The 26159-nt window shown below is 44.9% G+C and overlaps 1 protein-coding gene across 2 annotated transcripts in view; it reads left to right on the forward strand.

Annotated features, from left to right (window-relative positions):
* fgf12a (fibroblast growth factor 12a) overlaps nucleotides 1–26159 on the forward strand; it is a 169531-nt gene that overhangs the window by 126165 nt on the left and 17207 nt on the right. For both annotated transcript variants that reach the window (XM_041175394.1, XM_041175396.1), the window contains exon 5: nucleotides 14404–14602. In XM_041175394.1, coding sequence (XP_041031328.1) covers nucleotides 14404–14602 — 199 coding nt within the window. The remainder of the gene's footprint in view (nucleotides 1–14403; nucleotides 14603–26159) is intronic.

Genomic DNA, 26159 nt, shown 5'->3' on the forward strand with positions numbered 1-26159 from the left:
TCTGCCCTCAGCTACCTGGGCTCTAAGCACTGGAATTCTCTCCTTAAGCCTCTCCACCTCTTAAGCTCTCTCTCCTCCTTTAAAATTCTCCTTAAAACCTAACACTTTACCCAAACTTTGAGTCACCTGACCAACTATCTGCTTCTTTGGCTTGGTATGAGGTTTTCTTTTTACTGATAGTGCTCCTGCAAAACACCTTGCATCATTTTGTTATATTAAAGGTGCCATTTAAATACAAGTTGTTGTTTTCATGCCCCATGGAGCATTGTTCCAACTGAGCTGCGTTGGATCGTAAAATGAATTAGAAACTGACCTTTCAACCTCTGGAGTCGGCTCCACCTCCCAGTCCAGATTGTTCAGAAGGAAGTCTTCACTTTGTGAACTGTAACAGACAGCTAACTTTGAATGTGCACCACTTTAATATAGGAACGGGCAACGTAAAAGGACTTTCACTCACCCCCTAAGCTCAACAGGCAGAAAGCACATCGGATCATTTTAATGTAGAAAGATTATGGGTACGTTGGGTTTTTTCTTTCCTCACCAGCAATTTGAAATATTGAACCAACTTTCAGCAAACTATCTGGGAGTAGGGGTTGGTGAATGTTTGTTGCTAGCAATTCTATTCTGGTGAGTGCCCAGTTTTCATGAGGTTCTTTGTAACTAAATGAGGTCCAGAACTGGCCTGGTTGATCCCTTCAGTAATGAATGAGGTCTGGAACCATTGCTGTGGAGAACATCGGTACATAGCTGTCTAATGGAATGGCACAAAGATTAGTAGGGATGGGGGTTGTGGGGGTGCGGGGGGTTTGGGTTTGAGGCCATAGTTGATGTTTGAAGATGGCTGGGAGTTCTCACTTCCCTAGCAATTCTCTAACCTCTATCTGTCTATCCATACATTTATCACATCCACCATCTGTTTATTTCAGTCCAGATGTCCGACTCCACAGTGTCACACTTGCAAAGCAGATGCAAAACACATCCTTAAAAAGGAAACCCTGCATGTCATGTTGATTTCTTCTGATCTGGAGCCAGGAATTTGTAGGCTGCTCCAGTTACCCTCTGATTGACCTCAGGAGTTGACAGATACTTGGATGTGCCAATTACACTGCTGTGATTTATGATGTCAGACATCCATCTTCCATCCTGAGAAAGAAAGACATGTATTTCTGTCGCACCTTTCATAACCTCAGGACATGCCAAAATGCTTTACAATCAATGAGATATTTCTGAAGTTGTAACGTAGGAAATGTAGCACCCAATTTGTGCACAGCGAGCTTCTGCAAACAGCAATGTGATAATGACCAGATAACCTGTTTTAGTAATGGTGGTTAATATTGACCAGGACACCAGGGAGAACTCCCCTGCTCTTGTTCACAATGACATATACTTGAGAGAGAAGACAGGGCCTTAGTTTAATGCCTCGTCCAATGCCACACCCTCAGTGCTACACTGGGAGTGCCAGCGTGGATTTGGGTCAAGTGCCTGGAGTGGAACTTGAACCTCCTGATTCAAAGGCAAGTGTGCAAATACTGAGCTTGGCTGACATACTATGGCCCTTTCATTCTAGATTCATACCGGTCTTCTGCTCCATGATTGGAAGTTCTTCTGTCATCATCTTCTTGCAATTGGAACTTCCTGCCAGAGCCACTTTTGCCTCACTATCTCTTTCACGTTATTTTGAAATTTTGAAAGCCTCTTAACAACCTTTTATCTCCTCAACCATGCGTTCTCTCCCTTCCTTCTCTACTCTCTTCCATCTTTGCACTATCTTTCCGCTGCTTCATATCACCTCCCTGTACATGACGGCTTGGGGCCTGTTTGAGTGTGACGTGATGCCCGGTTTCTTTCTCCGCAGTTGCTACTGGACCACAGTGGAAGTGAATCTGAACCTGTGTAATTTGGTGAAAAGCCGGAGCCATACTCATTGAGTGCAAGCACACTGGGGTCATGGGTAGCACTCAAGCCAGAAGATCATGGGTTCAAGTCCCACTCCATAATTCAAGCTGGCACTCACATTGCAGTAACACTGAATTGTGAGGGGTGTCAGCTTTCAGATGAGACATTAAACCAGTCTAAAAGATCCCAGGATAGTATTCGGAGAAGAGCAGGGAAGTTTTCCAATGCTCACATTTATCCCACCACTATTAATGACTAAAAAACAGGTCATCTGGTGATTATCACATTGCTGCTTGTGAGAGTTTGTTGTGCGCAAATGTTTGAGTGTTTAATTTATTTCTGATCCTGTCATGGAGTAAGCAGAGCATTGGGGGTGTATTAATTATCCCTCTGAGACATAGTTTTAAAGGTAAAAATGCTTTTCCTACTGCTGCACGCCTTTCAGCCAGTTTAATGGTTGGCAATTTGCATAAATGGTTTGTGCACTTTGGATATTAAAATGAGAATTGGTTAGACTTTCTTTGTTCACGACCTTTCCGAAATATATCAGTTTTGAATATAAATGAAAATATCGTGATACGCATGCAAGTGTTTGTGTGAATGTACAGGAATTACATAATACCATGGCAACAGTGAAGGACAATCACAGCGTCAGTTGTGGCTCAGTGGGCAGCTCTCTCACCTCGGAGGCAGAATATTGTGGGTTCGAGTGCCACTCCCAAGCCTTGGACACATAATCAAGGCTAATGCTCCCAGTGAAGTACTGAGAGAGTGCTGCACTGTCAGAGATGTCATCTATTGGAGACAGGGTGGACGGGGTGAATTTTCACCTGGGCTTGGGAAAACCCAAACTGCGCGTTTGTGTGGCTTGCAAATGGCGTACCCAATCCAGGTGTGACTTTACAAAGGATTTTCATCTTTTCACACAAGAATCAGGTTCACAGTGCATTTTGCAAGCCGCAGTGGAGTGTGGAGTGTGTGAGCTGTGTGGGTGCAGAGGCAGGCCAGTTAGAAGTCCTGCCTCGTTCTATATCACTGCAGCCCAACTCCGAAGATCATTTAAAGGCCCCCCTAAACCACATCCATCACCGCTTCACCCCCTCAACCAGACCCCTTTCCCTGTCAGATTCCACCATGACACCTCACATTTCCCTGTGTCATCCCATGCCACCTCTATGTCCCCCATGTTTCCTCCATAGCCATTCACCTAGTAGGCACTATGCATAGTTTTCAGGAGCCATGCAATAGCATTGAGAATTATGTTAAAATCAAGTCGAAAACCATTAATCCTCTAACAATCTAAGAAAACCCTGAATTCAAACTCCCTGTCATCAATACTTTCTTTATTCTTTCACTGGACCAAAAAACTCAAGGGAAAAAAAGTTATCATCCTTAAAATGCTTAATAGGTTTGTTAGTAAACTAGAAACCACATCAAAGACATAATCTCCTACTTTTAGAAAAAAATAATATAATAAAAAAGTAGAAAAAACATTTGTAAAAGTTTCAGTAGTTCTTGGATCAATAAGAGCACCTGCTGAGCTGAAGCTTTTGAAACACAGCCAAGCTTTCATAATGGAACAGCTGTCATAGCAAAAACTTCCAGCTCCACTGACAGACCAGATATCCATTTCCATTTCAAAGCAGAGTGCCTGTTAATCAATGAGGGGGGAACAGGTGCAGACCATTTTTTCCTACTTACAGAAGCATTTTTTTTTTAAACAGCCAGTCCAATTAAACCAGAACACAAAAAGATGACAACAGAGGACATTGTTTTTTGCATTCTGTAATACCTTATGGTACACTCTCTATTGGAAAAGTACTGTAATTCATGTGAACGGTTACACAATGTGGTCAGTGTAAGGGTCAACCTATCTTGGCAAGACAGATCCCTGTGATGAATCACTGCATTAAAAACACAGCTACATTGTAATCCAGCACCTACCCGAGAAATCTGAAGGTGCCAAAACATTTTACATTTACCTTTCAAAATGTTTCCAACTCGGCAAGCTTTCCATTTTTTTCACAAACTCTCAAACCTGAGATGCATTTAGCGGGCTTCCAAAACCCTGCACATCCAGATAAAAATAGTGTGTTGAAGGAAATCCAATTTACATCTGCCATTTAAAAGGGGAAGCCCGGCCTCAGAGGGGACAGGTGTGCGTTTGGCACACTAGGCATTCCTGACCCACAATAAAGGCCAGAAGAAAATGAGAAAACTGATGGAGAAACAAAAATACCTGGAAAAACTCAGCAGGTCTGACAGCATCGGCAGAGAGGAACACAGTTAACGTTTCAAGTCCTGACTCTTCAACAGAACTCAGGAAAAATAGAAGAGAGGTGAAATATAAGCTGGTTTAAAGGGGGTGGGACAGGTGGAGCTGGATAGAGGACCAGTGATAGGTGGAGATAACCAAAAGATGTCACGGACAAAAGGACAAAGAGGTGTTGATGGTGGTGATATTAGCTAAGAAATGTGCTAATCGGGACATTAAGGGTAGAAAGCAGGACAAGCAAGGTACAGATAGCCCTAGTGGGGGTAGGGTGGGGGGGGGAATCAAAATAGGCTAAAAGGTAGAAAGGTGAGGGGAAGACGTGTCCGGCCTATCTCCTGCGCATCCCCCTCACACCTTCCTCTCCCTCCCAGAACCATGATAGGGTCCCCCATGTCCTCACTTATCACCCCACCAGCCTCTGCATTCAAAGGATCATCCTCCCCCATTTCTGCCAACTCCAGCATGATGCCACCACCAAACACATCTTCCCTTCATCACCCCTGGTGGCATTTTGCAGGGATCGTTCCCTCCTGGTCCACTTCTCCATCACCCCCTACACCTCAACCCCCTCCATTGGTGCCTTCCCATGCAACTGCAGAAGATGCAATACCTGCCCCTTTATTTCCCCCCTCCTCACCGTCCAAAGGCCCAAACACTCCTTTCAAGTGGAGTAGCGTTTCACTTGCACTTCCCTCAATTTAGTCTACTGCATTCACTGCTCCCAATGCGGTTTCCTCTACATTGGAGAGACCAAATACAGACTGGGTGACTGCTTTGCAGAACACCTTCAGTCTGTCTACAATCATGACCCGGACCTCCCTGTTGCTTGCCATTTCAAAACACCACACTGCTCTCATGTCCACATGTCCGTCCTTGGCTTGCTGCATTGTTCCAGTGAAGCTCCACGCAAACTGGAGGAACAGCACTTCATCTTCCGCCTAGGCACTTTACAGCCTTCCGGACTGAATATTCAGTTCAACGACTTTAGATTATGAACTCTCTCCTCCATCCCCACCCCCTTTCCGATCCCCCTTTTTCCAATAATTTCTATAGATTTTTCTTTTCCCACCTATTTCCATTATTTTTAAATGTATTTCCATCCATTGTTTTATCTCTACCTTTTAGCCTATTTCGATCCCTTCCCCTCACCCCACCCCTTGCTCATCCTGCTTTCTACCCTTAATGTCACCATTAGCACATTTCTTAGATAATATCACCACCATCAAAAACTCAGCAGGTCTGGCAGCATCAGCAGAGAAGAAAAGAGTTGACGTTTCGAGTCCTCATGACTCTTCGACAGAACTCAGTTCTGTCGAAGGGTCATGAGGACTGGAAACGTCAACTCTTTTCTTCTCCGCCGATGCTGCCAGACCTGCTGAGTTTTTCCAGGTAATTCTGTTTTTGTTTTGGATTTCCAGCATCCGCAGTTTTTTGTTTTTACCACCATCAACACCTCTTTGTCCTTTTGTCTATGACATCTTTTGGTTATCTCCACCTATCACTGGCCCTCTATCCAGCTCTACCTGTCCCACCAACCCCCCCCCCCACCCCCTTAAATCAGCTTACATTTCACCTTTTTTCTATTTTTCCTTAGCTCTGATGAAGAGTCATTCGCACTCGAAACGTTAACTGTGTTCCTCTCCGCAGATGCTGTCAGACCTGCTGAGTTTTTCCAGGTATTTCTGTTCTAGATTTCCAGCATCCGCAGTATTTTGCTTTTACCAGCAGAAAATGACACGGGGTAAAATTGGATTTCCTCCAAGTCTGGCGATCAGCACACCAAGACGCACCTCCACACCCAGACAAAAATCTGGCCTGGGATGTGAAATCAAAACCCTGCTTGCCCTTTCAGGTGACCCTAAAATATCCAAGGCACTATTTTGAAAAAGGGTAGGGAGGTTCTCCCTACTGTTGTGGCAAGTGTTTATCCTTCAATCAACATTACTTCAAAAAAATCAGATTGGCTGGTCATCACGTTGCAGATTTTGGGATCTTGCTGTGTACAAATTGGCTGTCACGTTTCCGACATTACAGCAGTGATTGCAGTTCAATAGTAAAGCATTTTGGAACATGCTCAGGTTGTGGAAGGTGCTATAGAATTGAAAGCCTTTCTCTTATACCTAAGTGCTGTATGTGGTAGAGGGAGATAGCAGGTTAAAAATGCAGATAAGTAGCTGGCCTTTTTTTTGTGCTTTCAACACTTGACTGCCTTCCCAGGGTGATGTCAGTCACCGAAGCTGTACCTGACACTTAGTGCAGAGAGGTTGAAATTAGGCAACCATCCCTGACTGACTTACCAGCAGCCTGTCAAACCAGCTCTAAATCGCCCCAGGCAACTCCCCAATGGCATAATCAAAAGGAATGTGCCTGAATTTTGGTTCCATCAGAATTACAATGGGGTCAAGCAAGGTGGGAGTCTGTCGAGCCCCCTCAGGGGGCTGCCATTGTTGCACAATCAGCATGTCTCAAGGATACATAACGACTTACACAGGGCTGTAATGTTCATGTGCAGTTTTCTCATATACACTAGCTGTGTTTAGCTAACAGATCTCATCTCCCATGAGTGGCGACCAAGTGATAGATTTAGTTAGTCTCCTGTCTTTTTTCTCTTTCTGTTCCGATGCAAGTTTGAATACTGATTTATTTCTGATGTTGCTGCAGATGAATTCAGTCAGAACTGATGATTCAGGGTGCAGACAGTCAGAGCTGCAGGTCCTCCAGCGATGACCAGCGTGTACTGATGGTAGAGGGAGTGGATGTTGGAGGTGCTGGATGGACTGCCAATCAAACCGGCTGCTTTGCCTTGGATGGTGCTGGTCGCTGGTCTTCTTGAGTATTCTTGCAGCTGCAGTCACCCAGGCAAGGGATCAGGCACGGAAGCAGTGGCTGATGGCTCCTCCTCCAAACATCAAGCACCGAGGCAAGTCCGGGGGCTCCGGTTGTTCACTGGCTGAATCGGGGACTGCCATGACCCACCTGAACCAAAACTCATCCCACTCAGAAGAGCGCTGGATCGGTCTTTCCGGAGAGAAGCCAGGCTGACACGAGGATACCAGACAGCCGCCTAGCCTCTCTGCAGCTCGGATTAATGTCCGTGACCTACTTCCAACCTCAGCAGGAGCTGAAAATGCAAAAGATATAAAAACCTAGGCTTTCAAACCTAGATCCTGTACAACTGGTCAGTACGTGGAAAACAGTTGCAGGCAGACGAACCTGGACAGCACAGCGACCTGTAAACTCGCGGCTGTTCATTCGCAGGATGTGGGCAAGCAACGTTCCCTCTAAGCTGCGTGTGCAACCTGGGAGTTGGAATGCTAAAGGTGTCCCCTTTTAAGATACCGCATGTGTATGGCTGGGCAAAAGGATTAAAAGATACCACGCGTTTAAACAAATAGCCGACACAACAAAACAAAAATTAGAGGGAACGTTGCAGGCAAGGGCAGAAAGAATTGACCATCCCCTTGAGAAGGTGCTCAGCTGCCCTCCTGAGTACAACTGAGTGGCTTGCTAGGCAGAGGGCAGCTTAGAGTTAACCATGTTGTTGTGGGTCTGGAGTCACATTTAGGCCAGGGAAGATAAGGATGGCAGATTTCCTCCCCTAAAGGGCATTATTGAACCAGATAAGTTTTTACAATAATCCCGTGGTTCCCTGGTCACCGTTACTGATGCCAGCTTTTTTATTTAAGATTTATTTAATTGCATTTAAATATCGTCGGTCGCCATGTGAAATTTGAACTTGTGCCTCTGGATCATTAGTCGAGGCTTTTGGATTACTGGTCTGGAACTTAACCACTACACTAGGATTCCCAATAACCTCCATGTTCAAATTGGTGTGAACAGTGCTGAGGTATTATGGCTGTAGGTTCTATTTTCTTTATGAAAGAAAAAGACCAATAACAATGCCAGACTCTTTCTTACTGCCCCAAACAAGTCAAATGTGAATTCAGCATAAATTTCTTAATGCAAACACTTGTATAATTATGTAACCTGGTTCCCCAGGAGGGCATGGTTGGAAATCAGTTAGAAAGAGAGAAGGATTTGAGTTTAGACCACTGGATGTCTCAAAGCACTTCACAGCCAATGAAGTACTTTTGAAGTTTAGTCATTGTTGTAAGAAATGTAGCAGCCACTGTGCACGCAGCATGATCCCACAAACAGTAATAAAAGAATAACCAGATAATCTGTTTTGGTGATTTTGTTTGAGAGCTAAATGTTGGCCAGGATACCATAGGAACATGAGAATGTAGGAGCAGGAGTAGGCCATTCGGCCCTTCGAGCCTGCTCTGCCATTCAATAAGATCATGGCTGACCTGATTGCGCTCTTAAATACACTTTTCTGTCAGTCCCCATAACCCATGACACCCTTGTCTATCAAAAATCTGTCTAACTCAACCTCGAATAAATTCAATGACCCAGCCTCCATTGCTTTCTGTGGAAGAGAATTCTACATACTAACAACCCTCTGAGAGAGAAAAAAAAATCTTCCTAATCTCAGTCTTAAAAGGCAGACCTCTTATTCTTAAACTGCATCGTCTGGTTCTAGTCTCTCCCACAAGTGGAAACATCCCCCCGGTATCTCCCTAACAAATCCCCTCAGGATTTTATGGGGAGAATTTTCTCTCCGTCTGGTGGGGGGAGGTGGTGTTGAACAAGAACAGGCGTGGGCAAGCCAATTAAGGCCTGCCCAGTGCTGCCCTCACGGAGCTGCCTCAGGAAGATTAGTTTGATTTCTAAAAATTTAAATGAAGGAGAAAAAAAAATTAAGACATGTGCCCTCATGTGACAGTGTCACATGGGCTGGGACATGTCAATGAATTTTATTTAAAAATTCTGTTAAACTTTAAAAACCTTCATGAAACCTCATCCCACCCGTGGATGAGGTTTCATGAAAAATGCGAAGGCCGCCTGGGCTCTTTGCCTGACCCGCCCGCTGACCTTAAGATTGGACGGGCAGCTCAGTTAAGTATTTTAATTGGCACTTAAATGGCCTTAATGGGCCTTTGACAGTTCGGCGATCGTGCAGCCGACTCTGGTGCGCTCCCGCCAAACTGAAGATCGGAATGATGCGCGGTGACATTGGGACGCACGCCTGATGTCACCGCGCGTCATTTTACGCCTTGGCAAGTGGGGCCTGCCCAGCCCCCCACTCATCGACCTGGAGATTCTGGCCTATACGTTCCAGTAAGATCACCTCTCATTCTTCTAAATTCCAATGGGTAATGGCATCAACCTTTCTTCATAGGATAAATTGTTCATCCCAGGAATGAGTTGAGCGGACCTCCTCTGTACTGCTTCAAACACAGTCATACCCTTTTTCAAATAAGGGGACCAAAACTGTCCACAGTAGTCCGGACATGTTCTCACCAATGCCCTATGCAGCTGCAGAAAAACTTCCCTCCTTTTATATTCCATCCCCCTTGCAATAAATGCCACCATTCCATTTGCTTTCCTAATCACTTGCTGTATTTGCATACTAACTTTTTGTGATTCATGTACCAGGACACCTAGACCCCTCTGTACCACCAGATTCTGCAATCTCTCTCCATTTCAATAGTATACTGCTTTTCTATTCTTCTGCCAAAGTGAACAAAGTCACATTTTCCTGTAGTATATTCTACCTGCCAAATTTTTGCCCACTCATTTACCCCACCTATATTCCTTTGCAGACTCTCTACCTCCTGTTGACATTTTACTTTCCTACCTATCCTGGTGTCATGGGCAAATTTAGTGATCATACATTTGTTCCCTGCATCTAAATCATTAATGTAGATTGTAAATAGTTGAAGCCCCCAGCACAGAGCCCTGTGGCACTCCCACTTGTTACAGCTTGTGAATTGTCAACCCGAAAAAAACCCATATGTCCCTACTCCCTGCTTCTTGCCAGCTAACCAATCCTTTATCCAAACTAACATGTTATCCCCTAGGCCATTTAATTTGTGTGGCAACCTTTAATGTGGCACCTTATCAAATGCCTTTTGGAAATCCAAGTACACCACATCTACAGGTTCCCCTTTATCCATCTTGCTTTTTACTTCCTCAAAAATTAATAATTTGGTTAAACATGATTTGCCTTTCACAAAGCCCTGTTGACTCTGCCAGATCCCATTATGTTTTTCTAAGTATCCTGCTTTAACCTACTTAATAAAGGATTCTAGCAGTTTCCTTGTGACAGATGTTAGACTAACTGGCCTGTAGTTTCCTGCATTCTGTTTCCCTTCTTTCTTAAATAAAGTGTCACATCAGTTATTTTCCAATCCATTGGGGCCCTTCCAGAATCTAAGGAATTTTGGAAAATTTTAACTAATGCCTCTGCTATCTCTGCAACGAGTACTTTTAAAGTATTCTACAGTGAACACAGACACAAAATACCTGTTCAACACCTCTGCCATTTCCTTGTTTTCCATTATCAGTTCCCCAGACTCACTCTCTGGAGGGCCAACACTAGCTTTAGTTACTCTTTTCCTATTTAAATACTTGTAGAAACTCTGACAATCTGTTTTTATATTACTAGCTAGCTTTCTCTCATACTCTAATTTCTTCCTCTTCATTTTTTTTTACTGATTCTTTGCTAGTTCTTCAAATTTCCCTAATCTCCTGACCTATCACTAATCTTTGCAGATTTGTACAGGGATTCTTTCAATTTGATACAATTCTGAACTTCTTTATTCAGCCATGGAAGATGCATCCTTCTCAAGGATTCTTTGTTTCTCAATGGAATAAATGTTTGCTGAGAGTTATTAAATATCTCCTTAAAAGTCTGCCACTGTATCTCTACTGTCCTGCCATTTAACCTAGTTTCCCAATTCACTTTAGCTGGCTCTGCTTTCATACACTTATAATTACATTTATTTAGGTTTAAAAGACTAATCTTCGACCAACACCTAACCTCTTCAAACTGAGCATGAAATTCTATCATGTTGTGATCACTGTCACTAAAGGCTCCTTTACCGTGAGGTTATTGGTCAATCCTGTTTTGTTGCTCATTACCCAATCTAGGATACCCTGCTCCCTGGTAGGCTCTACAACGTACTGCTCTAAGAAATTGTCCCGCGTGCGCTCTATGAACTCATTCTCCAGGCTACCTTTGCCACTCTGATTTGTTCAATCCACATGTAGATTGAAGTCACCCATGATTATTGAAGTACATTTCTGACATGCCGCATTTATTTCTTCCTGTATATTTTGTCCTACAGTGTAACTACTGTCCGGGGTCTATTACCTATTCCCACAAGTGATCTCTTGCCTTTCCCATTTCTTATCTCTACCCAAAGTAATTCTATATCTCGCTCATTTGAGCTAAGGTCATTGCTCATTACTATAATTATGACATCCTAATTAACAGAGCTACCCCACCACCTTTTCCTAACTTCCTCTTTTCAAAATGTCAAATACCCTTCAATATTCAGGTCCCAGATTTGGTCCCCCTGCAGTGGGTATTATCATAGGTGCGATGGGCCTGCAGTGATGCCCACCGCTGGTGGGATTGGAAAATCCCGCTCCATGTCTCCATAATGGCTATCAGGTCATACATATGTATTTCTATCTTTGCCAACAGTTCATCCATTTTGTTATAAATGCTGCATGGATTCAGATACAGAGCCTTTGACCCTATATTTTTACCATTTTCGCAAACTCTAGCCTTATCTGCTGGTGCACTAAATTTGTATTCTCCCTCACTCCCTGCCAGACTCTGGTTATCTTGACCCAAATAATTACCCAGCCCTAATACCTCAATGGTACCCTTTGATACTGGGGAGGACTTACTTGCTTTTCTTCAAAGTCGTGCTGTGGAATCTTTTACATCCACCTATAAAGGCAGGTGGGGGCCTCAATTTAATGTCTCATCCACCTCCAACAGATCAGCACTCCCTCAGTACTGCGCTAGAATGTCAGCCTGGATTTGGTGCTCCAATCTCTAGGGTAGGACTTGAAACTACAATCTCCCAATTTAGAGACAAGAGTGCTACCTGCTGAGCCAAGGCTGAAACAGTAAGGGAACAATTTATTTATGTAAAATAATTAGCGTTGGGCTCCATTTACCATTCTGCAGTTAAATCTAAGGAATAAAATCTGCAACAGAAACTCATGTTCTTAAATGTTACCTGGAATGTGTTTAGATTTAGATTCTCTTTATCACTCTAAACTGGAGAGTCAGTACCATTGTTGGTGACATTGCTCCTTTCAGTGTCACACTCTCCCTTAAGCACTGCTATTATTCTATAGAGCGAGACTATAAGACGGCAGAAGAGAGATTGAGACCAGGGGGAGGGCACAGGACACCAAGCTCTATAGTCTTAGTACAGCAAGCTCTTTGGGCAAAAAGAAAATTCCAGATTTCCGCTAGCCTTTGTGTGAGGGAGTGCTTTCTGACATCACCCCTGGTTCTAATTTTAAGTTTATACTGCCTTGTTCTGGAATCCCCTCATGAAATGGCTTTTATTTATCCTGTCAAGCCCTTGAAATGCCTTGATCAGATCACCTCTCAATCTTCTATACTCAAAGGAGTACAAGCCAAGTTTATGTACCTGTATTCATTGTTTAACCCATGAATCTGCAGCATCTCCTCCAAAGCCAATATATTCTTCCTGAGATGTGATGCCCAGAACTGAACACGTTCACCCCAGATGCAGTCTAACCAAGAGACAACAAGAAGAAATAGTTTCTCTCCATTTTGTTACCGTCAACTTTGGTCATCTTAAACACTTAAAAACGTAATCCATTTACCGAATACCATTCAGGTGCTTTGACATGAGAAGGTTCTGTATAATAGCAAGTGCTATTTTTCATTACAACAGGGTGTATCAGGGGTTGTGAAGTTTTACACTTTGAATGAATTGTAACAGTCCTTGGAGATAAATCTTGGCAGCATCTCCACCTTTCACAAAAGTGTCTCGACACGTTTTAGTTGATGCAGAACACCGTGCCTTCTGTATCTTTGGCTGCTAACTTTTGTAATATTGCATGTTCTCTCCATTAGGAGGGTCCTTTTTACCTTGTAGATTTACATGTGTTGGCAGGATATTAAAGAATGGCAGTTGCTTAGGAAGCTCATGTCAAGCTGTAATAGCATCAAGTCAAATTCCAGATGCTTCCAGCTATCTCCTGTGTCCAAACGGCTGCTGTTCACTGACATTCGCACCTTCTAATTTTATTGATATACACGGATCAAGATAAAAGAATTTGCATTTATCTAGCGTCCTTCATAATTTTCCAAAGTGCTTCACAGTTGACGAAATGCCTTTTGAAATGGGGTCAGTTGTAGGGAAGCATGACAGCTAAAACTACACACAGCAAAGTAAACAAGCACATATAGGTCAGGTTGGGGTCAGGTTTTACATTTTGGTGGGGAGGGGGGGTGGTTTGACTTCTCCCTAACCTCCTCCTGCCTATTATGGTGGTGGAGGGGGAGGGGAGGGGATTTATATTGAGGTCCCAAGTCACATTTTTAGCTTCCAAAGACTGCATTGTTTAAGTCTGAAACCAAGAGCCAAAGAAACTGGTCTCATTAATGGTTCCGCGATTCATGTGTGAACCAGGCCAACCTATATCTTATCCCTCTGAACTATTCACAAAGATAACAATTAGAAAATCAAGATTTTTTTTCTTATATTTTATTGATTTACTATGAGACCCAATATAAAGAGGTAATCTGCAAGTAGAAGCCATGAACCTAGAAGCAAATTTGCAACCCAGCCCTTCTGGACTCAATTTCTTGCAAACAATTGGTCCATTCCTCTGGTCCTCCCTCCAATTTTGAGGGGTGATCTTGCCAATAGGAGACATGTTCCACGTGAGCTCAGTCTGCGTCACAACCTAACTCCAGACTGTAACACGGAACGCTAATCCTCCCAAAAGGATAGCATTTCTATACTTGTCAGGAAAGTCATGACCAGTTTTGTGGTGAGCTCGTCTTGTTACAATTTGACGAACATTCAGGCTGGTCAGGGAAAGTAAGCTCTTGGTCAAAGGCACCATCTCCACCTCCCACCTGTTTGTCAAACCAGGAGCTATTGTGGGCCAATCAACACAGTGGGTGATGGGTGAATGGGACTTGGTGCAAGTTAGGCCACAGTCTGCAGAGTTTTGCATCAGTTTGAAGTTTAGACATTGATCAACTAATGTATATTTCAAACAGAAGATGTACAGGCAAAATAATTCATGCTTGTGCTAAGATGTCCATTGCCACTTTTCAACAAGCCAATCATGTTTTTTGTTGTGTGTTTTTGTAACAGGAACTTTTCACAGCAGAATGCAAGTTCAAGGAATCTGTTTTTGAGAACTATTACGTCATCTACTCCTCAACTCTATACCGGCAGCAGGAGTCAGGCAGAGCCTGGTTCCTGGGACTCAACAAGGACGGCCAGGTCATGAAGGGGAACCGAGTAAAGAAAACTAAGCCATCGTCCCATTTTCTACCAAAACCAATCGAAGGTAGATTTCTTCTTATACTTGTAACGATGAAGTATGTGAGGTTTTAGTGGGAAGCTGGTTGGGTGGATGAGACTGATTGGTTGTGATGGTCATTCAGCTTTTAGATGGGCTTCAGAACCATTTACTGTGAACCCCAGACTTTGTGCATCGCATTAGGAGCGAGAAACCTCCTTTCAGAGCCCCAAAGCTTGATTGCATGACATCCGTCATTTACTGAAAATGTGGAGAGCACAGCTAGATTTTATAGAGAGAAACTTCTTTAATACTTCTGGCAGACCAAAACTTTGTTGATTTTTTTTTTAAGCCATTGAACCAGATTCACCTTCTAAAATCTCATTTACAGTAATCGTATAAATTCAGACTAACGGCACAAATGAGGGGTTTGTGTCCGTGCAGGACTTGGAGAAGCTGAGGTCACTCTCCTCAGAGCAGAGAAAGTTGAGGGGTGACAGAATAGAGATGTTCAGAATAATGAGGGGGCTTGATGAAACATGTAGAGAAACACTGGCAGGTGGGTCAGTGAAATAATTGGCAAAAGAGCAAGAGGGAAAATGAGAAGAAACATTTTTGCCAGTGGGTCATTAAGCTCTACCTGAAAGGGCGGAGGGATCAGATTCCGCAGGAAGTTTCAAAGGATAACTAGGCATGTACATGATGAAAACTAATTTGCAGGGATAGGAGGAAAAACCTGGGGCATGGGATTAAATCGGATAGCTCTTTCAAAGACCCAGCGCCGGCTCGATGAGCCGAATAGCCTCCTTCTGTACTGGAAGACTCTATCATTCTACAACTCTGGTTGGGTGTATTCCTTGAGTGTTTCATCACAAGACCTCCAGCCACCAACTGCCCTGTCCCCTCACTCCCACCATTGGTTGCCCGACATGTCCATCCTGGCAGTGCCCAGCCACCCCTCACCCAATTGAAAAGCATAAATACTCTTCAGTACCTGATTGGATGGTTTTTCAGGGTCAGTCACACTGCCTTCTTTTCCCACCTCCAATATTTTTATAACTAATACCATGAAATTGTTCATAGAAACTGAAAAAGCACACTTTTTAATGCATCTTATGGTGTTTCTCCTGGGCCATTGCTCACTGGAGTGTCTTGAAAGTTAGTCTTCAATTCCTGGAACCTCTAGGACTGTCCTAGAGGGTTTGCAACATTGTCACAGAGCCTTGATTTTCCAACCATTAAGCGGAAGAATTGTTGAGTCACGGAGTTGGTGGGGGGTGGTGCACAGTGCATTTCCCAGTGTGTGCACCTGCTAGACAATGCTTGAAGCTAACATTGTGAACAGGTAAACAGGCACCGATTGTTTTAGGAGTCAAGGACTACCATCTAAGAAGAGGGCAAGGTTCCTACCGGAAAGAGGCGATGGTGTGGTGGTATTGTCACTGGACTAGTAATCCAGTGAATTCTGTTTCGAATCCCGTCACAGCAGATGAAATTCAATAAAAACCTGGAATTAAAAGTTTAAACATTGTTGATTGTTGTAAAAAACCACCTGGTTCACTAATGCCCTTTAGGCAAGGAAATCTGCCATTCCTTACCTGTGGTTGACTCTTAAATGCCCTCGGTGTCAAACTGCTACAAATACAGACCACCCAGCATCAACCTAGGCGCTGGAAACGACAACGGCAAACTCAGCCCTGTCAAACCTTTAAAATCCTCCTTACTAACATCTGGAGGCTAGTGCCAAAATTGGGAGAGCTGCCTCACACACTAGTCAAGCAACAGCCTGACATAGTCTCCCCATGGAATCATATCTTACAGATAATGTCCCAGACTCCACCATCACCATCCCTGGGTATGTCCTGTCCCACCAGCAGGACAGACCCAGCAGAGGTGGCGGCACAGTGGTATACAGTTGGGAGGGAGTTGCCCTGGGAGTCCTCAACATTGACTCTGGACCCCATGAAGTCTCATGGCATCAAGTCAAACATGGGCTGATTACCACATAACCCCCTCTCTCAACTGATGAATCAGTGCTCCTCCATGTTGAACATCACTTGGAGGAAGGGTGCAGAATGTACTCTGGGTGGGGGACTTCAGTGTCCATCACCAAGAGTGGCTCGGTGGCACCACTACTGACCAAGTCCTAAAGGCTAGAGTGGGTCTGCAGCAGGTGGTGAGGGAGCCAACAAGAGGGAAAAACATACTTGACCTCATCCTCACAACCTGCATGCCACAGATGCATCTGTCCATGATGGTATTGGCAGGTGTGACCACCACACAGTTATTGTGGAGATGAAGTCCCACATTCACATTGAGGATACTCTCCACTGTGTTGTGTGGCACTACCACCGGGCTAAATGGGATAAATTTCGAACAAATCTAGCAACTCAAGACCCCTGGGCGACATGAGATGCTGTGGGCCATCAGCAGGAGCAGAATTGTACATGAACACAATCTGTAACCTCATGGCCCAGCATATCCCACACTCTACCACACTCTAGGGGGAGGCATAGAGGTATTGTCACTGGACTGGTAATCCAGAGACCTAGGGTAATGCTCTTGGGACCCAGGTTCGAATCTCACCGGCAGATGCTGGAATTTGAATTCAATAAATATCTGGAATTAAAAGTCTAATGATGACCATTGTTGATTGTCATTTAAAAACCCATCTGGTTCACTAACGCCCTTTATGGAAGGGAACCTGTCGTCCTTACCTGCTCTGGCCTACATGTGATTCCAGACCCACAGCAATGTGGTTGACTCTTAAAAATGCCCTCTGAACAATTCGGGTAATTAGGGATGGGCAATAAATGCTGGCCGAACCAGTGAGGCCAAACCCCACAAATGAATTAAAAAAACCATCCAGCCAAGGGATTAACCCTGGGTCAATGAAGAGTACAGGAGGGCATGTCAGGAGCAGCACCAGGCATACCTAAAAATGAGGTGTCAACCTGCTGAAACGATAACACAGGACTACTTGCAAACTGCATAAGCAACAAGTGATAGACCAACAATCAATGGGCCAGAGCTAAGCTCTGCATCCAGTCATGAATGGTGGTGGACAATTAAACAACTCACTGGAGGAGGAGGCTCCACAAATATCCCCATTCTCAATGATGGGGGAGCCCAGAACATCAGTGCAAAAGTAAGTACATTTGCTACAATCTTCAGCCAGAAATGCCGAGTGGATGATCCATCTTGGCCTCCTCCAGAGGTCCCCAGCATCATAGAGGCCAGTCCAATTCACTCCATGTTGATATCAAGAAATGGCTGAAGGCACTGGATATTGCAATATTCTGGCAATAGACTTGTGCTCCTGAACTTGCCACGCCCCCGAGCCAAGCTGTTCCACTACAGTTACAACACTGGCATCTACCTGGCTATGTATGTCCTGCACACAAAAAGCAGGACAAATCCAACCTGGCTAATTACCACCCCATTAGTCTACTCTCAATCATCAACAGTGCTATCAAGCAGCACTTGCTTATCAATGACCTGCTCACAGTTCCGCTAGGGCCACTCAGCTCCAAATCTTGGTTCAAACATGGACAAAAGAGCTGAACTCCCTGAGGTGAGGTGAGAGTGACTGCCCTTGACATCAAGGCAGCATTTGACCGAGTGTGGCATCAAGGACCCCTAGCAAAACTGGAGTCAATGGGAATCAGGGGGAAATCTCTCCATTGGTTGAAGTCATACCCAGTGCAAAGGAAGATGGTTGTGGTTGTTGGAGATCAGTCATCTCAGATCCAAGACATCACTGCAGGAGTTCCTCAGGTTAGTGTCCGAGGCCCAACCATCTTCAGCTGCTTCATCAATGACCGTCCTTCCATCATAAGGTCAGAAGTGGGGTGTTCACTGATGATCAACAATGTTCAGCACCATTCGCGACTCCTCAGATACTGAAGCAGTCCATGTCCAAATGCAGCAAGACCTGGACAATATCCAGGCTTGGGTTGAGAAGCGGCAAGTAACATTGACGTCACACAAATGCCAGACAATGACCATCTCCAAAAAGAGAGAATCCAACCATTGACCTTTGATGCTCAATGGCATTGCCATCACTGAATCCCCCACTATCAACATCCTGGGGGTTACCATTGGCCAGAAACTGAACTGGACCAGCCATATAAATACTGTGGCTATAAAAGCAGGTCAGAGGCTAGGAATCCTGCGATAAGTAACTCACCTCCTGACTCCCCAAAGCCTGTCCACCATCTACAAGGCACAAGTCAGGATTGTGATGGAATATTCCCCATTTGCCTGGATGAGTGCAGCTCCCACAACACTCAAGAAGCTTGACACTGCCCAGGACAAAGCAGCCCACTTGATTGGCACCACATCCACAAACATTCACTCCCTCCACAACCAACGCACAAAGGCAGCAGTGTGTACCATCTACAAGATACACTGCAGAAACTCACCAAGGCTCCTTAGACAGCACCTTCCAAACCCACAACCACTACCATCTAGAAGGACAAGGGGAGCAGATAGATGGGAACACCATCACCTGGAAGTTCTCCTCCATGTCACTCACCATCCAGAGTTGGAAATATTTCGATGTTCCTTCACTGCCGCTGGGTCAAAATCCTAGAATTCCCTTCCTAACAGCACTGTGGGTGTACATGCACTACAGTGATTCAAGAAGTCAGCTCACCACCATCTTCTCAAGGGCAACTAGGGATAGGCAATAAATGCTGGCCCAGCCAGCGAAGCCCACATCCGGTGTATGAATAAAACTATAGCTAAAAGCCATGTGTGTTTGGAATGGAATGGCAAAGTGATTGACTGAGACACAGCTCAATGTCAGGAGTTTTTTGCATTTGGTAGAGGAGGGTAAACCCCAACACTACTTGGTGAGGTCCAGTCAGATCTGGCAATGATTGGCCAAATCGCTTATTCATCAGATATATTCACATCTCATCCTCTTTGGATTTGTGGGACCAGAGATGGGTGAGACTAGAGAAAGTAAAGGTTAACTGGGGACATGGGCATCAAAGGTGAGGGTGAAGGGAGCATTTGAGCAGATCAACAACTGCAGAGAATCCTGGCTAATGGGAGGCTAAAGCCTTGGAAGTGCAATTGTAACTTGGGAAGAACGTGCAGAGAGAAATGAATGGCTAGAGATGTATCGTAGAAACAAATGGTAATGCCCAAAGAAAAGCGTCAGCACAGGATGAAAAGGATGTGTATGTTTTATAATTTTTATGGTATTGCTTTTTTTTTAAATAGAAATGGTGAGTGTAATTTCAAATGGGGGAAAATCAATTGACTAATAAAACACAAGAATGATTTTAAAAGCAAAATACTGCGGATGCTGGAAATCTGAACCAAGAACAAAAATAGCTGGAAAAACTCAGCAGGTCTAGCAGCATCTGAGGAGAGGGACACAGTTAACATTTCGAGTCCGTGTGACTCTTCATCAGAACTAAGGAAAATTAGAAATGAGGTGAAATATAAAGGTGGGGGGGTGGGGTGGGTGGTGGGACAGGTAGAGCTGGATAGAGGGCCAGTGGAGGCAAAGAAGGAATTGCCAAAGATGACATAGACAAAAGGACAAAGGGGTGTGTGGGATCTAATATCACCACCGTCAACACCCCTTTGTCTTTTTGTCTATGTCATCTTTGGCAATCTCATCTTTGCCTCCACCTATCACTGGCCCTCTATCCAGTTCTACCTGTCCCACCCCTCTCAACCAGCTTATATTTCACCTCTTTTCTACTTTTCCTCAGTTCTGATGAAGAGTCACACGGACTCGAAACGTTAACTGTGTTCCTCTCCGCAGATGCTGTCAGACCTGCTGAGTTTCTCCAGCTATTTTTGTTTTTGTTACAGGAATGATTTTCTTTGATTGTGTGTTATGATTGTATTTATCTGTGCGTGTGGGAGAGGGTTTGTGTGATTGATTATATCTATGTGTGGGATTGTGTCTGTATGTGCATGTATGTATGTGTGTGGGATTGTGTCTATATGTCTGTGCGTATATAGGTGTGTATCTGTGTGTGGGATTGTGTCAATGTGCATGTGGGATTGTGTCTATGTGCATGTGGGATTGTGTATCTGTGTGTGTGTGTCTGTATGAGTGTGGGATTGTGTGAGTGTGTGTGTGTGGGATTGTGTGTGTGTGTGCCTGTGTGGGATTGTGTGAGTGTGTGTATGATTGTGTGTCTGTATGTGTGTGTGTGGAATTGTGTGTGTCTCTGCGTGTGTGTGTGATTGTGTGTCTGTTTCTGTATGTGTCTGTGTAGGATTGTGTGTGTCTGTGTGTGTGTGATTGTGGTGTGTGTCTATGTGTGTCTGTGTGGGATTGTGTCTATGTGTGTGTGTGTCTGCCTGTGTGTCTGTGCGATTTGTGTTTTTATATATTTGGGTGGTATTTAATGGAGGTGATGGGGATCTCGGCCGTCAGCTGGAGAGCCATCCAGAGCCCTGCGTTGCCTCTATTTGGGAAGGCCCTTCAAATTAAAAGCCAGTCAGGTACCTATCTGGGTAGCGGCAGGCCTTCTCCAGGATCAAGGACCCACGGGGGCAAAAATCTCGTCCACCAAGAGCTGCCGGCCAATGAGAGGCCACGCCACTGGGGAGGCCGTGGTTGCTGCTGGCACTACACCCACCCAAGACCTAGGATCACCATGGATGCAGGCACAAGTGAGTGATGGTGGGAGAGGTGTAGGCAGCAAGGGCAGGGGAATGGCTCTCAGCTGGCCCCTTCCTTCCTTCAGTCAGTCACTGAATGCTTTTGAACGAGGGACCCGCTGGGAGCCACAAGCAACCCCGACAGGTTTTGCATTTCCGGCTTCCTGCATGTTGAGTCCCCTGCACGCCGCTGGGTTAATATCAGTGGCAGCAGGATGAGGCCGATAAGTGGGCTTTCCCACCAGGGACCTACTCGGGGTGGAGACGGGAAGGAGGTGGGGCCCTCTACAGCGACCCTCCTGTCCAATTAAATGTCCCCCCACCATCAAACTTGCATGGTAGAAATCACAAGATGTCGCACAATGTGTGTGAGTATGTATGTGTGCGTCTGTGTGGGAGTGTGTGAGTGCGTATGTGTGTGTCTGTGTGAGTGTGTATGTTTGTGTGGGATTGTGTGAGTATGTGAGTGCGTCTGTGCGAGTGCGAATGTGTGTGTCCGTGTGAGTGCAGGAATATGTTTCTGTGTGGGATTGTGTCTATGTGTGAGTGTGTGAGTATGTTTGTGTGTGGGATTGTGTCTATGTGTGAGTATGTGATTATGTTTGTGTGTGGGATTGTGTCTATGTGTGAGTGCGTGAGTATGTTTGTGTGTGTCAGTGTGGGATTATGTCTGTGTGTGAACATGTGTGTGTCAGTGTGGGATTGTGTCTATGTGTGAGTGTGTGAGTATGTTTGTGTGCAGGATTGTGTCTATGTGTGAGTGTGTGTGTGTGTCTGTGTGGGATTGTGTCTATGTGTGAGTGTCTGAGTATGTGTGTGTGTCTGTGTGGAATTGTGTCTATGTGTGTGTGTGAGTATGTGTGTGGAATTGTGTCTATGTGTGAGTGTGTGAGTATGTGTGTGTGTCTGTGTGGAACTGTGTCTATGTGTGTGTGTGAATATGTTTGTGTGTGGGATTGTGTCTATGTGTGAGTGTGTGTGTGTCAGTGTGGGATTGTGTCTATGTGTGAGTGTGTATGTTTATGTGTGGGACTGTGTCTGTGTGTGAGTGTGTGAGTATGTTTGTGTGTGGGATTGTGTCTATGTGTGAGTGTGTGTGTGTCTGTGTGGGATTGTGTCTATGTGTGAGTGTGTGAGTATGTTTGTGTGTGGGATTGTGTCTATGTGTGAGTGCGTGAGTATGTTTGTGTGTGTCAGTGTGGGATTGTGTCTATGTGTGAGTGTGTGAGTATGTTTGTGTGTCTGTGTGGGATTGTGTCTATGTGTGAGTATGTGAGTGTGTTTGTGTGTCTGTGTGGGATTGTGTCTATGTGTGAGTGTGTGAGTATGTTTTTGTGTGGGATTGTGTCTATGTGTGAGTGTGTGAGTATGTTTGTGTGTGGGATTGTGTCTATGTGTGAGTGTGTGAGTATGTTTGTGTGTGGGATTGTGTCTATGTGTGAGTGTGTGAGTATGTTTGTGTGGGATTGTGCCTATGTGTGAGTATGTGTGTGTCAGTGTGGGATTGTGTCTATGTGTGAGTGTGTGAGTATGTTTGTGTGTCTGTGTGGGATTGTGTCTATGTGTGAGTGTGTGAGTATGTTTGTGTGTGGGATTGTGTCTATGTGTGAGTGTGTGAGTATGTTTGTGTGTCTGTGTGGGATTGTGTCTATGTGTGAGTGTGAGTATGTTTGTGTGTGGGATTGTGTCTATGTGTGAGTTTGTGAGTATGTTTGTGTGTGGGATTGTGTCTATGTGTGAGTGTGTGAGTATGTTTGTGTGTCTGTGTGGGATTGTGTCTATGTGTGAGTATGTTTGTGTGTGGGATTGTGTCTATGTGTGAGTGTGAGTATGTTTGTGTGTGGGATTGTGTCTATGTGTGAGTTTGTGAGTATGTTTGTGTGTGGGATTGTGTCTATGTGTGAGTGTGTGAGTATGTTTGTGTGTCTGTGTGGGATTGTGTCTATGTGTGAGTATGTTTGTGTGTGGGATTGTGTCTATGTGTGAGTTTGTGAGTATGTTTGTGTGTGGGATTGTGTCTATGTGTGAGTGTGTGAGTATGTTTGTGTGTCTGTGTGGGATTGTGTCTATGTGTGAGTATGTTTGTGTGTGGGATTGTGTCTATGTGTGAGTTTGTGAGTATGTTTGTGTGTGGGATTGTGTCTATGTGTGAGTGTGTGAGTATCTGTGTGTGGAAGATGGTGTGTGTTTTATTGAGTCAATTGGGCTACATGGACTTGTCTTTTTCTGTATGTAGAGAATCTGGAAAAGGAGCTCTGAAACTTGTAAGTCATTGATACTCCAGAGGGAAATTACCTCAATTGTAGTTTTTTATTTTCTTTCTCCGCTTCCCACCAAGGTGCAACTTCCCTTAACCACAAGCTCCTCTCAGCCTCTGCAAACTCACCTTCTCTATCTTCTGTTCCTTTGAACCCCTCCCCCTTCCCAACTCCTAACCACGTAACCAACCCCCGTCTTCCTGACCTCCGTGCCAACTTTCCCCCTTCCCCAGGCACCCCTTACCTTCAACATCACTATTATCACCCACCATTCTCTAACAACAAAGGAACTCAACCTCAACCCTTCTGTCCTTTTCAATTCTCGTCCAATTTCCAGCCTTCATTTCACCTCCAATCTCCCTGACCATGTCGGCATTTCTCAGTAATGTGCACATTATTCTCTAACTTCCTATTTGACTTCCCCTAGTTCAGCTCAACCACGCTGAACAAGCTTCCTATTCTGAGCTGTCCACTACAAAGACCATCCACTGCCTCTGTAACATTATCTACCTCTGCCTCTTTCCTGCTCCTCTTCACCAGTAAAACATCCGTCCATGTCTTCCTCACCTCTACACTCAACTACTCCAATGATCTCCCTGCTGGGCTTTCTGACCTCCACCCCCCAATCACTCCAGTTTCTATAAGTCTTTGCAACATGTGTCCTATCCCACATTAAGTCTGGCTCACCAATTACCCCAAACCTCACTGAACTGAATTGGCTCCCTATCCCCCAATGCTTTCAATTTAGAATTCTTGTCCACATATTTAAGCTCTTCTTGGGCTCAACATAACCTATTTCTACAATCAACTCCAGTTTTTTCATCCCCTCAACCCCACTCCATCCCTAAACCCTGCATTCCTCTCATTCTGGTTTTTTTGTGTCTCTCTTGCTCTCTCCCCATCATTTCCTCATTGGCAGGAGAGCCTCCAGCCTGCTGATAACTATTCTCTCTTGAACTCCTTTGCCTCAACATCTCCATAACCTCCTTCAAAAAACATCTTAAAACCCAACTCTTTGCCTAAACCTGCGGTCATCCCTCCTCAGGGGTAAGTCTTTCAAACCCACAGTGTGAATGGCAGTGCAACATAGTGTGAGGTGTTGTGACCTGCCGGGTTGCCCAAAGGTTGTTTGATTTGGATCCTCCCGACGCTTCCCATCCTCTCCCTACCCTCCTTTCTCCACCATTCTCTCCTCACCATCCTCTCCCCTCCTCCCATTCCTATTCTTCCTGCCCATCCCCACCCTCCACCCCTCCTTACCCCTTCCCCCTCCCCACCCTCTGCTTCTCCCTCCCCCTTCCCCAACCACCCCACCCACTCCCCTCCCCATCGCTCTCATTCCCCATCCTCTCTCCAGCATCCTCTCCCCTCCCCATCCTTTCCCTCCTCCCAATCCTCCACTCCTCTCCCTCCTCTGCATCCTCTTCCCGCTCCCTTCCCCTTCATTCCCTCCTTCCCATCCTCTACCCCCCCCATCTTCTTCCCCCCTCCCTCCTCTCCCTCTTCCCCATCCCCTTCCCAATCCCTATCCCCTTCCTCCTCCCTTTCCTCTTCCCCTCCTCTCTTTTAAATAGCATTTCTGATCATTTGTAGAAACTCATAAGTTCTCCATGAGTGGTATCTCCCACAATACATTTCAGAGCTGTATCCAACACTGTCCCAAAATGCTGGGCTGCTCTCAATGGGAAAGAGTTACATGGACAAGAGCTGTCAATGTGATTTATGTGACATGCCCACTTTACTCACCCTTGCATCCCTCTGATTCGCTGGGTCAGTTACTGCCTGCATGTGAGCTTTTCCTGCGCTGACTGAAATTACAAAAACCATTGAAAAGAAATAAACTGACAGAGGAACTGGCAACTCTCTCTCTCATTTCACAATATCACAACACACGGTTGCCAGTGAATTTGTTGCCTGTGTGGCACAAGTGAATGGGCACAGTCCGTGTTGAGCGAGGAAATGTACACACCCGGGGTGGTTTTTGTCTCAGGTGACCCGTATTCCACGGTTACTTTTAAAAGCTTTTTAAAAAAAATTAAAATCATGTAATATGCAGCTATCGAAATTCATCCTCACTAATGGTTTGAAGTGAACCTGGTAATTTATTTCTCCAGGAGTGTCCCAGCATTGGCTTATCTAGGTCCATCTCAGTGCTGCAAGCTGTGGTGGCTTAAAATGAGGCTGGACATTGAACATGACAAGTGATTCCATATTCCAGCACTCCTGTGGGGAGCTCTGCTCACTGGAAATGCCTTGGGAATATGGCAGCCTGTGAGTTTCTGTCCATTATAATTAATAGGCATAACCTCGCAAGCTAAGATTCTCAAGGATCTTGACAGGGTATACACTGAGAGATTGTTTCCACCGGGACAAAGAATCTAGAACATGGTGGGGTACAGGCACAGTCTCAGGATAAGGAGCTGATCATTTATGACTGAGATGAGGAGAAATTACTTCAATCAAAGGGTTGTGAATCTTTGGAATTCCCTATCCCCAAGGATTGCGCGTGCTCCACCGTTGAATGCGTTTAAAGCTCGGAGAGACAGATTTTTGGTTTCTGAGGGGATCAAGGGGTATGGGGAGTGAGCAGGGAAGTGGAGTTGAAGCCCAAGAGCGGCCATGATCGGATTAATGGCGGAACAGGCTGGACCGGCCGCGTGGTCTACTCCTGCTCCTATTCCTTATGTTCTTGCATTCTAAGAACAAGCAAC

Source organism: Carcharodon carcharias, chromosome 2, assembly GCF_017639515.1.
Source record: "Carcharodon carcharias isolate sCarCar2 chromosome 2, sCarCar2.pri, whole genome shotgun sequence".
Taxonomy (NCBI): Eukaryota; Metazoa; Chordata; class Chondrichthyes; order Lamniformes; family Lamnidae; genus Carcharodon; species Carcharodon carcharias.